Here is a 16,790-nt window from a genome sequence, read left to right on the forward strand (position 1 = left end):
TGGCCTCTTAATTGGTATTATTATGTTAGAATTGTCTCGAATGGACGTGTGATGGTGGTAGGTTGGAGTGGCATGTGAACGTTATTCCTTTAATAAGAAATACAAGCAAGAATAGCTGTGTTTGTTTCAGTGATATGATGTATTGTTTTTTGTTTTTGTTTTGCTTGTTGTTTTACAAGCTCTGCTCCCAGGAAATGGAAAAATATATATAATTCTGTAATTTATTGCTATTATAATTAAGAACCGTAAAACCTTGAAAAAAATGACGTTGACTTACCAGTGCAACACTCCTCAAAAAGCATTTTTAACTGCAGCTACCAAAGATACAAACATCAGAAAAATCTTCAGAATGTGGTTTCCCCCGTCAAATCTCTCCTCTAGAAATTGCTCATGATTAGTGGTAAGGCCAACTCAATGAATCGTACATATTTAGGACTAGTAGAAAAACATATTTTTTTGCTACTTAAAAACAAAAGAGTCCGGGTTTTTTTTATGAAATTTGCGAACTTTAGGTCTAGAGACAGGCAAGGCAGAAAATTCTTTTTTCTTTCCAAATTGACCTAAACACAGAAGGATTTTCTCGAATACATTAATCACGATCAAACACACACTCAATCAATTCCCACAATTATAGTGATCCACTCGGCTTTCGTACTTTCAGTGCGTACAAATTAGCTTGGCAAACCAATACGCCAACGCTCCGTGCTGACAAAATTCAAGTACGTAATGCTGGGGCTAGGTTAGAAATGCACTTTTTCAGTGGGATGGATAATCACTCAAATATTCAACTTAAACCGGCCATATACTGAGAAAACGCAAACGTCAAAAACCGCCTTCATTCCACTAGAATTTAGTACACTAACAAAGGTAAATTTCGATACGTCGACCAGACAAGGTTGCCACTGCAAGACTTCTGTGGCAGGCGTTTTTAAGCTTAGAGTGCTCGAACTGCAGATTCTGGTACTCAATATATATTTTTTTTTTACCCCTACTCCAAACTTCTAAAGATTTATGCGTATCGTATGTACCTGCTCAGAATAACGGTATAGTATATTAGGATAATAAGATAAGAGATTACTATAAATTGAGCTTCATGTGTATGTAAGCTACTGGTAATAGACAAGAAACATTGTAATAAACCGTGTAATATCAAAAGTCGATCAAATCAAATTATAAAAATATATTGTTTTTCAGTTAAAAAATCTAAAACGCAATATTTTATCATCTTCCAAATCCAATTGGACGGTACCCGAACCCACCGCCGTAAGGACTGTATCCACCTCCGAATCCAGGTCTGTAGCCATAACCTCCAAATCCAGGTCTGTAGCCATAACCTCCAAATCCAGGTCGGTATCCGCCTCCGAATCCCGGTCTGTAGCCTCCTCCAAGTAAGCCTCCCCCAAGGCCACCAAGCAGACCTCCTAAGCCGAGTATTCTCGAGCTGGCCTCTTCGTCTGCTTGGGCTTCCACTTGGTCTGTATCATTTTTTTGGAATTCTATTTGATCTGCAGCACCTTGTTGGCTTTCTATTTGAGGTAAAGCTCCTTGTTGGTCTTCCAGTTGAGGTATTGGTCCTTGTTGGGCTTTCGGTTCAGCTGCAGTATCTTGCTGGCTTTTTATTTGAGTTTTAGCTCCTTGTTGGGCTTCTGGTTGAAGTGCAGCTAATCTTGGGCCATCTAGTTGGGCTGTAGCTGTAACAGTTATAATTGTCAAAGAAAGGAGCACCTGTAAAACAAATAAAGTTACTCATTTGATTTATTATTATCAAATAGTTGGTGGCGACGAACTGTAACTAAGGAATGATGCGGCTCAATAGTAACCGAAACTCTAAATAGCAGAGTTTTGATAACAATTTGATAAGAATCAAGAGAATCAAATTTTTATGTTGATTCAAAATTTATAAAGTTCATTAAGTTTAATGCTACCCATCAAAAGTTACGAGCCTGAGGGAATTTGCCTAATTTTGAAAAAGGGGGTTAACACCCGCAAAGCATCAAGCAACCTTAATGAAAATCACACCATCAGAGTCAGCATATCGAAAAACCCTACTGTAGAGATTTTAAGCTCCTATATATAAAAATGTGGAATTTTGCCAGAAGAAAGATCACGGATGCGTGTCTATTTGTTATTGTTTGTTTGATTTTTCACTAGGAGTGATCGTACCGAACCAGTGATCCTAGAAGCTCGACAGAGGGCTAATTTGATCAGAAATAAAACGTTCTACTGCGATATTTTAGTGTCCAAAGCGATTCGAGGGCAGCTAGCCCCCTTCATGCCCCCTTTTCCCCAAAGTTGTATGATTAAAATTTTGAGTTAGCCATTTTGTTCAGCATAATTGAAAAGTCCATTATGCCTTTTGGGATTATTTGACTCCTCCCCCCCCCCCAGTCCCTAAGAAAAGGGCTGTAAGTTACGAAATTTACCGATTGTTTATGTATAGTATTTCTTATTAGGAAGTATATATATTTTTTTTTTTGGGGGGGGGGTTTCCATGGTGAGTTTTCCGTGGGAAGGAAGGTTGGGGGCTTAGCTTTCCAGTGAAGTATTTCACTGGGAGAATTTTCCTATATGAAGTTTTTTTTTTATGTCTTACTTTGTCTTTGCCGACTAAATTTAACATATAGAGATGTATCAGGAGAAGTTTTCAACGGGGTTGGAATCGTCTGGAGGATTTTTTTATGGGGGACAATTTTCACGCGAGAAAGTCTCCATGGCGGAATTTTCCGCTGGAGCAACTTTCCACTGGGGATAGGGGGATTCCCGAGAAAAATTTTCCACGGAGGATAGATTTCTGACATGATTTGAAAAACGATCAGAAATTAAACTTTTTCATATGAAAGTATCATAAGAAGAATTTATCTGGCGCAATCGTCCGCAATAAATTTTCCTGGGGGACTTTCAGTGAGGATGGAATAGTCCGGGGAATTCTCCGGGAAGGTATAAAGATCGATCAGAAATTAAATTAAAAAAATATGTTTTTTCAGCTGAAAGTAAGGAGCGACATTAAAACTTAAAACGAACAGAAATTGTTCTGTGTATGAGAGAGTCACTCTCTCCTCAATACCTCGCTCTTTACACTAAAGTTTGACTTTTGTACCAACTCTTTAAGAACGACCGTTGATTTTGAATTGAAGTTATCAAGTATTTTGCAGGTTGCATAGGTTGCATCAAGACATGGCTAATTGTAGACAGAGAAAAGTCAAGACAGATAGTCCAAGTAATTGAGAGGCAAATGTTTAAATGGCTGGGGCACGGGTAAATGGCGGGAGTATGCATGACTCTTATTGGACACATACTTGTGTATTAGTTTTTGGAAAGGCATGCCTGCCTAGAGTTTCAGGCATGTTGACCAAGAATTTAAAATTGACATAAGACAGTTAGATTGCCTGTAATAAGAGATAAACAAGGCACGCCCACCTGTGGTCTTAAGAAGGTTGACCAAGAATTTTGAATTGACATAGGACCATTAATTTGCTTGAAATAACAGGCAAACAATCGTTTAAAGCCATGTTTATCTTTCAAATAGTACCTATTCGTTGCCTAAACTCAGCCCCACATTCTGAGAAAATTTCAATTTTTCACAAATTTTTCAAATTTTTGGGTCACTTGCCCGAGACTCTTGGCGATTGGACGCCCCCAAATATTGTCCCAAATTCCTCTCTCACTTTAGCACTTGTTCACGGATGCCCAACGTCTCCTATCACTTTCCAAAAAGTATCTATTCATTGCCTCAGTTCAGTTCAGCAATCTGAGCCAATTTCCACTTTATCAATTTTAGGGTCACATGCCTGAGATTCTGGGCAGGTGAGGTTGCCACCTCCAAAAATTGTCCTAAATTCCTCTCTCGCCTTAGAACTTATTCACGGATGCCTAAAGCCGTGAACGGTTAGACTGTTTCCCTAGCGGTAACCATGCGCTAAACACATACCAACAATATTTTTTTTCATTGTCAAATGGAGTCCCAATCTAGCCCATGTAGATCGCTTAGCATTCAGGTTACACACATACCAACAATATTTTTTTCATTTTCACATGGGGCCCCAATCTAGCCCATGTCCACCGCTTAGCATTCAGGCCTTGACAGATAAAGCCCAGATAGTCAGAACCCAACGCTACAATCTGAACACAAGGGCCGTTTAATTAGAGTAAGAAGTTTTTTTTTAGTTCTAAAGTACTGCAGCGTGAAGAGCGAGGTAATGCAAAGAGGGTGACCCTCTTATATACGGAATAAGTTCTGTTTGTTTTGAGTTATAATATAATAATCAGTTGAAAAAACTTGTTTTTTTTTTAATTTTAACTCTCTCTTTTATGTCCAAGAGAACATTCAGAATTTCTGTAGAGTAATTTTTGAATTTGGTTAATATTTGGAGGTAGAGGAGAGAGCTTCTTTGGAAGCCGCTATTTCTGAAGTGCTATAATAAGGAATTATCAAGCTCAAATCCAATACGTACATTTTTGCGGAAGTACCTCATGTTGATGGCAAAATTGACTGGAGTCCGAAAATAACTAAAAAACTGAAGGGTGAAAAAGATATTCTAGAGATCAGCTTCCAATCCAGAATATTTTTTTTGGAAGCATGTTAAGTACAATATAAAGATTGTTTCTTATAATTGTATTTCTTTCCCTTCAGTATGAGTTAGATCATATTGCTGCATACAAATAAAAATATTCTCATTAGTTCTGCTTCTACGTCTTTTTAAAACTGACGTTTGCCCTTTTATTTGGAAATAGCTCCTCCTTGTTTTCTTAGTGTCTTATTCACTTCTTTACTTGCATTGTGAAAAAAACGTCAAATGACGACAATTTTGTTTTTTTATTGGTTGTTTTTTACTTTAGAAATATCTCGTTGTAGCACAGCTTGTTAGAATTGCATTTATGTAGGAAGCTGCCGTAAAGAATGCCTTAAGTCATTTGCAAAAAAAATAGCTTCAACGGTGAAGGCCCCTTGCTCAGATGTTACCTATAGAACCCCCATTAAACCCTTTCCAGAAATGGTGCAATTAATTATTCCCTCTGTAGTAAAAAAAAACAGTAGCAGGACTGATAGCGATACTGCCAAACAGTGCCCACTTGGGAACTTTTTTGATTTGTTTGCACATAAATTCTTAGCATTGATCTATTTCAAAAGAGAATCTCACTTTTAAAAACAGTATCTTAGGTGCATTTTCACTTTATGCTTTTTTATTTATTTTTGCTTTTATGGAGGCGTTATCTTATACCAGACATCTGGTAACATTGGCTGCAGTGGTCTGCTAGGGGTCTGAATCCTTCTGGTACAGAACTACCTAGGCTCCGATAAAAAAAAAAATCTTAAATTTATATACTAACTATTAAATACTAACACAATTAAATTCCGATTAAAGTTTGAAAATTATTGATGTAGAAGGAAAATTCAGCCAGACAAATTAAAAAATAGATATTTTCAGAAAGTGTCGCAGATGTTTCGCCCGTATAAAACAAGACGTCTTCAACAACTAGAATAACCTAAAATCAAATAAAATTCAAAACCAAGAAATAATAATTAACTAAGAAATGATTTTAAGTTATTTTAGTTTTTATCTTCGTTTCTTAGTGCTGAAGACGCCTTATATTATACACGCGAAATATCGCGTGTGAACGTCGCTTGATTCTTGTCTCCTCCTTCTACTGGCGATAGTCCCATTTGTTTTCTTCATCTTGATATTTCTCTCTCTATTTGTTTTTTATACGAAATTAATGAAACTGTTAATTACCAAATTCAGAGAATTTACTGAAAAGGAAATTTTATGATTTTGAAAGTGTTTTAAACACAGAATTCAGAAAATAGCTAGTCCGTTAATTGAATGTTCTGAAAATATGAAAATGTTAACGGAAGGGACTGTCAAGTCAAGTATTTGTATTGAGGAGTCTCTAATTTCAATCAGTACGAAAAGTATTCAGAGGGTCTTGACAGGGAGGGATTTAATGCTTAAAATCTTCCCAAAAGTGTATTCAACAACTTCCTATTTTTCTTGGTGATCCGATGAGCGGTGTAGTAATGCATATGTTACGGTGAAAGATCGAAATCTGGTGAATGTCCGAAACTCCTTTTCCTCTGCTTGGATTCAATCAGCTTTGCCAGTCAGCTTTGTCAGTCTTGTGCAAGGTTTGATGGTAAAAGTTAGGCTAGGTTGGGTTTGGTTAAAAATCTCAGAAATGAGTTAGTAACCTAACCTAACCTGTCACCATCAAACCTTGCACAAAGCTGAATAAATCCAAGGAGAAAAAAAAGAGTTATTTTGGACATTCACCGATGAATGTGTACATTCTCCAATTTCGATCTTTCTCAGTAACACATAAATGACACGACATACATTCGAGTGTATATTCATTATTTTGACTGCAACATTTTAGTGCGACTAAGAAAAATATTGTCTAAGATAAGAGAGGCGCCATCCCCCACAACACCTATTTTAAGGGCGTTGTCTAAAATATTCCTGGTACTGTTGTATTAGCTGGAACCCACGCAAGAAGTGTAGTTTGGTTAATGCTAATGAAATAAAAAAAATATGATGAAAATATAATAGTTTAGAAACAAATTTCGGCTATATATTTGCACATTAGGGTGGTGGTGGTAAGGTATAGCATATAATAAATACGTAACCTAATCTAGGTACCTTTTTTCCCCCTAAACCCCCAAAACAAGTTTAAATATTGTAAACGCAATGATAAACCGCGGTGTGCAATCCAATTCTCTATTGAAAGAAACCCATTTGACTAGTTTCTTAAGCATCTTCCCTATATCGCGTGAATTCGAGCTAATACAATAGTACCATATTCCTGGGAATCAAGTTGGGTTGGATATCGATTTGTACCCCTCCCCCTTTCCCCCAACATCCCCTCTAAATTTTTCTAAATGTTAACAAAGCGTTTAAAAATATGGGCATTATAGCATATTGTTTTAGCCTTCATGTACACTCACTTGACCTATCCAAAGATCCATTGGCTCTCCTTCGTAAGGGCTGATGTACAATTATACACATATGTACATAGTTTTATTAACCCCAAAATGAAAACAAAATGTAGTTGAATGATGGTTTAAAAGAAACTCTTAAATTGACCGTTTTATTTTGTATGGACAAAGTGTATATTTGGGAACGAATGCGCCAATCGCACAATATTGCAGTATCTGAAAAGCTCAATAGATAGTTTTTCGATAAATTTAAATTTATTGCCTATGTAGTATTTTCACTCCATGGATTTTTTGACACCCTGTGAAGTAAAATTTGTATTTTATGCAACAAAATAGCCTGTTTCGGTGCGTTCTTGTCTGCTAACTAGAAAGGTCAGTAGAACGTTCTGTATTATACAACATACGTGTCGTTCTGATTACCACTGCAAACTCGAGGATTATATACATTTTAAAATTTTTAGAGTTTCTTGAATAACGTTATCAGTTTACCGCTAATAATGACAAGAAACTCATTTATTGTTAGAGAAATTTAGTGAAAGACTCGCCTTCTCAACCAGCCGCAATAATAACAAAAGAGCCGTGTCATTTAATGGCTCAGTGAACACTCATCCCTATTGTCACAGTTGCCTCACACTCCCCTGCCCCCTCCTTCTGCCTGGATATAGCCCTAAGCTATGTATATCACCTTCCTAGTGCATGGATATAGTCCTTGGGTTTTGCTCAAATTCTTTTTCATATTTCGTGTTTATACATTTTTTGTCTTATACTTATTTATCATCAAGAGTTGGTTCTTAATTAATTACTTACTGTTCCTTCTTGATAAATTGCTCACTTACCAATTAATTACTGCTGGTTCCTATCGCCAATTGAAGAAAAGCCAATTTTCGCTACAGCCTAGGGCCTAGGACTATACCTAGGGGTTAGGGGTGGGAGACAAGGATGCAGTTAAACTGGTTGTGACACTGAAAGTGCAATAAATATAAATTTTCTGTATGTAGTGAGGTAAGAAATTTGATACTGTATTGTTTATCTCAGGGTAGGACATAAACTCCCGAACTAAATGGACTCAATGAATTTGATACAGAGTTAATATAGTATGCAAGTTTTCTTCTTTCAGTTTACCTTAATTATATGTCCAATCATCATTTTGTTTTTCTTAAACATAAATAGCACGTTGTATTTCAAATTTTATACAAGGACTAACTGAAATTTTCATTTTTAAGTGCTTTAAGTTTCAAAGATGGTTCATTAGCCTTTGCTCTGCCGGTTGTTGGAAAATTGTCTTCTTGTCCTGTCTACGATCAAACCAGTCGGAATTTCCACGCTATAATACCCCAAAACAAGTTATTCGTCCACTTCGCTTCCGCGTTGTTACTCAAAGGTGGTTAGGGTTATTGCGTGTTCCCAAAGTCCAATTTGCACATTTGTCATCCAAAAAAGCGCATTCTGGATCATTTTATTTATTTGCTAGCTGGAATGCTGGTGATTAATTATTTTGCGCTTGATAGATTTGAAGACTAAACCGCACCCTAGATGGTCAATCATTTTTTATCAAAAACTTCCGTCAATCAATTGATTAAAGCATGATTGACCGTCTAGGAACCGATTGAGTCATTCAAACTTTCTATCAATCACCGTCAATCCTTGACTCAAGCGTCAAGCAGGTTCCTAGATGGTCAATCATGCTTAAATCAATTGATTGACGGAAGTTTTTGTTCAAAATGATTGACCGTCTAGGGTGTCCTTAAGATTACGATATCCCTTTTCCCTTTCTATTGCAAACTAGACTTCATATTTACCTTTGTTTTTCTCTTTTTTTTGCTCGCCAGATTTGTACAGCTGTAAGCAATAATTGCACAAAATAAGTCAACCAATAAGCCAAGTGTTACCCCTTGGATCTGCCACTCATTGAGGCCGGTACTCCCTGTGAATTTACCTGGTTTGTCCCTATCCCATGTCTGTTGCCTTATCTCTAGACAAAATGTAAGTTTGATAGAGGTCAGAAAGAGTATTTTTAACGACAATATAGGGACCCTTACAAAACGCGGGAGGAAAAGGGGGTTGATATGTTCAAATTTGTTTTTATTTACTTTTTTCTTTATTTCACTCCTGAAACAGTTGACACCGGCGATGGCTTCAATGAATGACGAGAAGGTAAGGTAAAAAAAAGAAGTATACAGAATCGTATGTTTCTCATCGCTCTGTCTACAATTAGCCATGTCTTGATGCATCCTATGCAACCTACTGCAAAATACTTGATAACTTCAATTCAAAATCAACGGACTCGGTAGCGCTATTGCGCTGCCTATGATTGCTTTGAAGACAAACTTTCTGCTGTATGTTGTGAAAAGTAGTAAGGAAAGTTTCTGGAATCTGCCCAAATATCCCTGAAAATCTCTGAAAGTTATATTCTCCTAGCTTAATAACTTTCTTTAATATATATATATATATATATATATATATATATATATATATATATATATATATATATATATATATATATATATATATATATATATATATATATATATATATATATATATATATTATAGTACCGGGAGCCCGCCACGCGGCGGGTTTTTGTATATGGATTTTTAATGTCGCTTGTCTTCTAACAGCACAGAATTTGAGCCTTTTCTTGATGTCATGACGTCACCAAAGATTCGATACGACCACCCTGTGCAAAATGCGAATTCTTTCTTAAATTCCTGACCTATTTAGATCGTTTTTGTGGCCAGTCATCGCTGTTCCTGGCTTTCCAACTATAGATTTTTGTTCATCTTTACCTCGAAAAGTTTTTTCCACGGCTTTTGCTTTAGCAGTTTAGATTCATACATCATCTCACACTATTTATACATTACAGTGGCGGATGCAGGAGGCGCGCGCCCCCTAACGTAGTCTAAAGTAGTGTAATTTACTTAACTAACGCAAGATTGCGTCAATTAAACTTGCTCCTAACGCAAGTTTATCGGATCAACCTGTTTTGCGTCCCCCCCCCCTAAAAACATCCTGGATCCGCCCCTGATACATCAACGACTATTTATGGTTCCATGATTGCTTACGTTGAATGAAGCTAGGGCAAAACACTAGTTCAAGTTTTGAATACGTTTATGAAACTCTTCAGAGAGTAAGTGACGTCTTAAAAAAAAGGCAAACCAATTCATCCGGAATTTGTGGTGGTGACAATGCTATTCGACCATGGAAGCAGCAATCTCCAAATGAATTACCTTTGTTTGCTACTCTTTCCTTAGGAAAATGGAGGGTTTCACAGTGGATACAAGCAATGTTGAAGGATCTCAATGACTTATATGTAACACTTACTGTGTTTATGGCAGCATAAGATTTCGTTTTTTTATTTTTTAAGGTTTTTAAATTGTTGTAATCCATTGTTAGGTATGGGTTGTTCATTTGTCCTCTAGGCATAATGAAACTACCTAAAACGCCTTTTGTAAATACACTAATTACACTTGGTATTTTATACTGAGCCATGTTCCTTTGTAATGTTTCATTCGTCATAGATAGAATTCCGGTAATTCGATTTCATTAGGCTCGTGTTGTTCCGTTGAAAATTGTGAGGTTACTGGCGGTGAAGCCGCCGGGCCCCGGCACTCGGCACGCGGCAGGCTTCTGTATATGGATTCTTGTTGTCGCTTGTCTTCTAACCGCAGACAATTTGTGGCTTTTCTTCATGTCATGACGTCACCACAGGTTCGATACAGCAACGCTGGGAGAAATGCGAATTTCTTAAAGTTGTGACTTATTTAGATTGTTTTTGTGCCCAGAAATGTCAATTTGCACGTTTTAAGAAGAAAAAAAAACTGTATCCGGTTTTAAAGCCGGGCCCTGGCATGGCTACGTGACAGTCTTATATGTATTGTTTTTCATTGTCACTTATCTTATAACTGCAGATAATTTGAGCCTCTTCTTGATGTCATGGCGTCACCATAGGTTCGATACAACCACCAGAGGAAAAATACAAATCCTTCCTTAAAGTTGTGACCTTTTTAGATCGTTTTATTGGCCAAAAAAGCATCAATATGCCAGTTAAAGAAAAAAAAAACTATGAAGCCGATTTCGAAGCCGGGCCCCGGCACTTGGCATGTTGCTACTCTCTTCAGGAAAATGGAGGGCTCTCTAAGGAACACATCGAACGTTGCAGGGTCCCAATGACTTGTAATAAACAGTTGTATTGCCATTACAATTCCTTTATCCAACGTATATACACAATTTTGTGGAAAATCTAATTATTTAATACCTTGTTACAGTACGATGGATGATAGTGTGCCTCTTGATCACAGGTTTGCAGGTTCAATCCTGCCTGTGGTTAGGGATAAATTCTTTTTTAATTTCTTATATTCGTGTTGTCTATCAGCTACGGTATCACTTGTTCTTTTATTGTTGACTGAACATTTCTTCATATAAACTTTCCAAACCCAATAATGATCCGAATCATTTTGAAAAGCAGCTATGCGAGGGTCTAAGATTTCATTTTTTCTTTTTTAAGGTTTTTGAATGTTGTAATCCCTTGTTAGGTATAGGTTTTTCGTTTGTCGTCTAGACATTATAAAAGTACTTTGAACGCCTTTTGTAAATGGACTAGTTATGCTTGTTATTTTGTACTGAGCCATGTTCCTTTTGTAATGTTTCATAGATGTAATAATCGTCATAGATGTAATTCCGGTAAGTCGATTTCATTAAGTTCATTTTGTTGCATTGAAAACTGTAAGCTTACTGGTTTTTATTCTGTCGTATATCACTATAAGTGGATTTAACCTAATAGAAGATAAAACTTCTATTAAAATTTTCAGGTATTTCTCTAGTTTAAAGGAAAAAATTATAATTTTTGATGAAACACCATAAACATTTTGCAGCTTACTTATATCTTGTCAATCATTTGTTTAGTAATGTGTTTATTCTAGGCGTATGCAAATATCTATAATTATTATGACCCATTCTAAATAGAAGACAATGGAGTTAGATAAGCATATAAAGAAGAAACTTGCAATGCCAGAAATAATAAATATAAATTTGATGAGATCATTTTCACAAAACAAAGGGTAAAGATACAAACCCAGACACTAAAACTATAGCATAATCAGAAGACACTCAATGAAATTTTGTGAGACCTGTTGCGACAACCATGGCTTGTGACAATTTTGGTATAACAGGTTCTTAATTTGTCTTTAATATCAGATTATTTGAAAAAAACTACGTTTTCTAAAGAGTTAAAGAGGCTGAGTTACAAGGTCGAACCTTAAAACGTACAGGGATTAGGAGGCACAGTTGGGGGGCTACAACCCCCAAACCCCCCGCTTTCGCAGCCTTTAAATATAAAATAAATTTCTTTAAACTGAAAGTACAGGAGCGACATTAAAACTTAAAACGAACAGAAATTATTCCGTATATGAAAGAGGCTGTGCCCTCCTCAACGCCTCGCTCTTTACGCTAAAGTTTGACTTTCTCACAACTCTTTTTTTAAACAATAAAAACTTTAGCGTAAAGAGCGAGGCGTTGAGGAGGGCACAGCTCTTTCATATACGGAATAATTTCTGTTCGTTTTAAGTTTCAATGTCGCTCCTTACTTTCAGTTTAAAGAAATTTATTTTATATTTAAAGGCTGCGAAAGCGGGGGGTTTGAGGGGTTGTAGCCCCCAACTGTGCCTCCTAATCCCTGTACGTTTTGGGGTTCGACCTTGTAACTCAGCCTCTTTAACTCTTTAGAAAACGTAGTTTTTTTCAAATAATTTCTGCACGTTTTTGTACAGTTTATTACTTATTATTGCTTGACTAACTGTTAGCTGATCGTGTCAGGAGTTAAAGTTGGGGGGCTGCCGCCCCCAAACCCCCCGCTCTTGAACATTCTTGTGTTAAGGCTTTTAATTCATGACTACTCAAATCACGTCGTACAGGGTGCCTCCTAATCCCTGTACGTTTTAAGGTTCGAACTTGTGACTCAGCCTCTTTAACAGCCCCACCACAGTGCCTCCTAATCCCTGTACGTTTTAAGGGTCGACCTTGTAACTCAGCCTCTTTAACTCTTTAGAAAACCTAATTTTTTTTAAATAATTTAAAAAAAAACTGAGTTTCTTTTCAAAGTCTAAATTCAGTATATAAAAATTTGCTCTGATGGTGAATCGAACCCGAGTTTTCCGCCTGACAGTCTGAAGTATCAATCGCAGGACTATACAGATACAATGGTAATTGTTTTTTAGTATATGGAAGCTATTTTCGACGCAAGCAAATTCCCAAAAAACTTGATATTTGGTTTTTGGAAAACAGGGAAGGAGTGATCAGATTGAGCTGAAATTTCGAGGTAAAGCTCCCAGGCCCCAGGAAAGATTATCCTCTAAATTTCAGCCCGATCAGACAACGTTAAATGGGGGTTGTGGTGGGAAAAATTAACATGGGCTAATATAGGAAAACGAGGTTTTTCGTAAATGTAAATTCGGGGGATAATTTTTTCGGTCTGAAAATATCAAAAAAATATCAAAGGCCCTAACAGGTCGAATTCTGCTTCGAATGAGTCCTCATTCAACCGGATCCGTTGCCAACTGTGGCCTGTAGGCGTGGCTAAGAAAAAAAAAATGATGAATTTTAAGTGGCTATATTTGGTATTTTGAAAACAGGGAAGAAGGGATCGGATTAAGCTGAAATTTCGAGGATAAGCTCCCGGGTCCTAGGAAAGCATAACCTCTAAATTTCAGCCCAATAGGACATCGTTAAAGGGGGGGCTGTCGTGGGAGGTTCAAAACTTCCGGCCCATTTTACCCCATGAAGATAAAGTCGGAGGAGGATGAAATTTTGCAAGTTTCTTAGTTTGAGCTTGGGCTACAAAATGCGATTACCGCCGTCTCTCTGCGACCTCTAGGACCTGAAATCGCTTAACATTGTGGTGGGTCGCCTCTTTATAGAGGCACAAGTGTGCCTCCTTGATACAATGCTGTTCTGCCACAAAGCTGAAACCGGATTGTGTCGTAGGGTTCTAATGCGCCTTAGATAAGGGAGACAAGTAACAGAGTAACAAAAAGATGGCAATTTAGACCATCTGTACATAAATAGTCATTAAATGACCAACATTGGCGTTTAGCTAATGCATGTTATCAGCGTTTCTAAGATAAAACACATCTGAAAACCCAGAAAACAAGTAGAATGTGTACTTGAAAGAATGCTAGATCAACATGTTTTGGAGCTGCACCCTGTCTAACTTTATGGTAAACAAGTCTATTTCTGTAAATCAGACCCATTGATTTCAGTTTTACATAAAATACTGTTTTTATTGATATTATCAAAGAATAGTTTCTTTGTCAGACTTGACCATTAACATTTGCTATGGAAATAATCATTATATTTAAATTTAGCATTGAACTGTAAATCATATGAAATATTTTGTTTTTTGGTTATCCTCCTCCCCTGAAGTGTCAGTGGGGGGGGCAAAGAAATATAATGATCGTCACGTCGTTTAAAGGCCCAGTGACACAGTACATCAACCCAATAGTTATTTGTGGAGTGGTACAGGGAATTCCACTCATTTTTGCAAAATTTGTTGTTCCACTCAGCATCCAGTTTTTCTTTAAATGATATAATTGGAACAGTTACTATGTCTTTATTTAGTCTATTCTAATCATTTGTTACTATGATGAATTCTTATTGGATTTTAGTTGACAGTAAGTCTACTTATCTGTATAAAATCAAAACCTAGAATGCACAGACTAAAAATAATTTAACAAGAGTCTCTGATGGTACAGTGGTCACTATTCCTGCCTATCATGTGGAAGACCCGGGCTCGATTCCCCGTCAAAGTAAATTTTTTATATATTGAATTTAAAGTAGTATCTCTTAAATTTAAAGTTTAAAAAAAACTCAGTTTCTTTTTTAAATCCAATCTTTTAAATCCTTCGGCTCAACAGGCGTCTCCAGAAGAATATCACAGTCGGCCTTCAGCTTACAGGTAAGTCTCCACTGCTTTGATAACATGCCGTATACCCGCATGCTCGAAGAAAAGTTGAAAAAAGAAAATCTTACTGTGCATTTGATTTGAGTATTCAGGAATTAAAAGCCTTAACAAAAGAATTTTCAAAAGCGGAGAGTTTGGGGGGCGGCAGCCCCCCAACTTTAACTCCTGACACGATCAGCTAACAGTTAGTCAAGAAATAATAAGTAATAAACTCTACAAAAATGTGCAGAAATTATTTGAAAAAAACTACGTTTTCTAAAGAGTTAAAGTGGCTGAGTCACAAGTTCGAACCTTAAAACGTACAGGGATTAGGAGGTACAGTTGGGGGGCTGCCGCCCCAAACCCCCCGCTTTTGCAGCCTTTAAGTAAAAAAAAACAAGTTTTTGAAAATGAAAGTAAGGAGCGACATTAAAACTTAAAACGAACAGAAATTATTCCGTATATGAAAGGGGCTGTCCCCTCCTCAACGCCTCGCTCTTCACGCTAAAGTTTGACTTTCTCAGAACTCTATTTTTGTTAAACAATGAAAAACTTTAGCGTAAAGAGCGAGGCGTTGAGGAGGGGACAGCCCCTTTCATATACGGAATAATCTCTGTTCGTTTTAATGTCGCTCCTTACTTTCATTTTAAAAAACTTTTTTTAAGGCTGCAAAAGCGGGGGGTTTGGGGGGCGGCATCCCCCCAACTGTACCTCCTAATCCCTGTACGTTTTAAGGTTCGAACTTGTGACTCAGCCTCTTTAACTCTTTAGAAAACGTAGTTTTTTCCAAATAATTTCTAAAATGGGTTCAACTTGAGTAAGTTCACCACCAGGGTAAGTTGTTTCTGGTGAATAACCCTTTAAGGGCTTACTATACCATGTATGTTGCATAGTAAATTTTATGTATTTTCCTACTGAATTTCAGTCTTGTCATTATTGAATTAAATAAGTGACTTTGAAAGCCAGTAAAAGATTTCGTCAAGACTCCCGACTGTCCGATTTTCACCGAATTTTTTTTGCAATTAAATAAAAAAACAAGTTTTTTAAACTGAAAGTAAGGAGCGACATTAAAACTTAAAACGAACAGAAATTATTCCGTATATGAAAGGGGATGTCCCCTCCTCAACGCTTCGTTCTTTACACTAAAGTTTTTTATTGTTTTAAAAAATAAAGTTGTGAGACAAAGTCAAACTTTAGCGTAAAGAGCGAGGCGTTGAGGAGGGGACAGCCCCTTTCATATACGGAATAGTTTCTGTTCGTTTTAAGTTTTAATGTCGCTCCTTACTTTCAGTTTTAAAAAACTTGTTTTTTTTATTTAATTTCTGATCGTTTTTTAGTTAATGCAGCTTTTATTTTGGCTCACCGTCACTGAATGAATAAATAAAATTTGCATAAATATTTTACGTTTCTTTTGCTAAATAGATGTCTCTAAATTTGGTTATGACGTAATTTACAAATTAACTTACGTAACTAACTTCTATATTCTTATATTTTTCATCTTGCAAAAAATACAAAGTTGCAGATTTTTGCAGATATGAGCTTGAAACCTATGTAGTAGGGTTTTCTGAGACACTGAATCTGACGGTGTGATTTTCATTAGAATTCTTTCACTTGTAGGGGATCCTTCCACCCTCTATAAAAAATCGGGTAAATTTTCTCAGGCTCGTAGCCTTTGATAAGTAATACTAAACCTAATAAAATTTATATATTTAGAATCAGCATTATAAACCCATTCTTTTGATACATTTATTGACATCAAAATTCCGTTTTTAAAAGTTGCGATTACTATTGAGCCGTATCGCTTGTTTTTTTTATTGTTTTTTTTATTACGTATATGTTATTAAGTATGTGAGGGTTTCTCCCCTTAGTCAATACCACACTCTTTACGTTAAAAATTAAAAAAAATTTTGATTCACAAACCCCTGA

General features: G+C 36.6%; 2 protein-coding genes across 3 annotated transcripts in view; one reads left to right on the forward strand and one right to left on the reverse strand.

Annotated features, from left to right (window-relative positions):
* LOC148940705 (uncharacterized) overlaps window positions 1-16,790 on the forward strand; it is a 59,699-nt gene that overhangs the window by 10,256 nt on the left and 32,653 nt on the right. The window lies entirely within an intron of this gene.
* LOC148940706 (uncharacterized) lies at window positions 1,128-8,153 on the reverse strand. The gene is made up of 2 exons (XM_089104744.1): window positions 8,054-8,153; window positions 1,128-1,725 (listed from the first exon to the last, which is right to left on the reverse strand). Exons 1-2 carry the CDS (start codon window positions 8,093-8,095, stop codon window positions 1,222-1,224), a joined length of 546 nt encoding a protein of 181 aa, XP_088960870.1. The 5' UTR covers window positions 8,096-8,153; the 3' UTR covers window positions 1,128-1,221.

This window comes from Artemia sp. Qi Xiang Cuo, chromosome 19 (assembly GCF_049724085.1).
Source record: "Artemia sp. Qi Xiang Cuo chromosome 19, ASM4972408v1, whole genome shotgun sequence".
In the NCBI taxonomy this organism is placed as follows: domain Eukaryota; kingdom Metazoa; phylum Arthropoda; class Branchiopoda; order Anostraca; family Artemiidae; genus Artemia; species Artemia sp. Qi Xiang Cuo.

What these genes read in the sequence shown, in the direction of transcription:
- LOC148940706 (XM_089104744.1), bottom strand. Translation starts at nt 8,095, where the DNA reads ATGTTTAAGAAAAACAAAATGATGATTGGACATATAATTAAG. An exon ending in TGATTGGACATATAATTAAG is followed by an intron (nt 1,726 to 8,053) that starts GTAAACTGAAAG and finishes TTTGTTTTACAG; the next exon opens with GTGCTCCTTTCTTTGACAAT.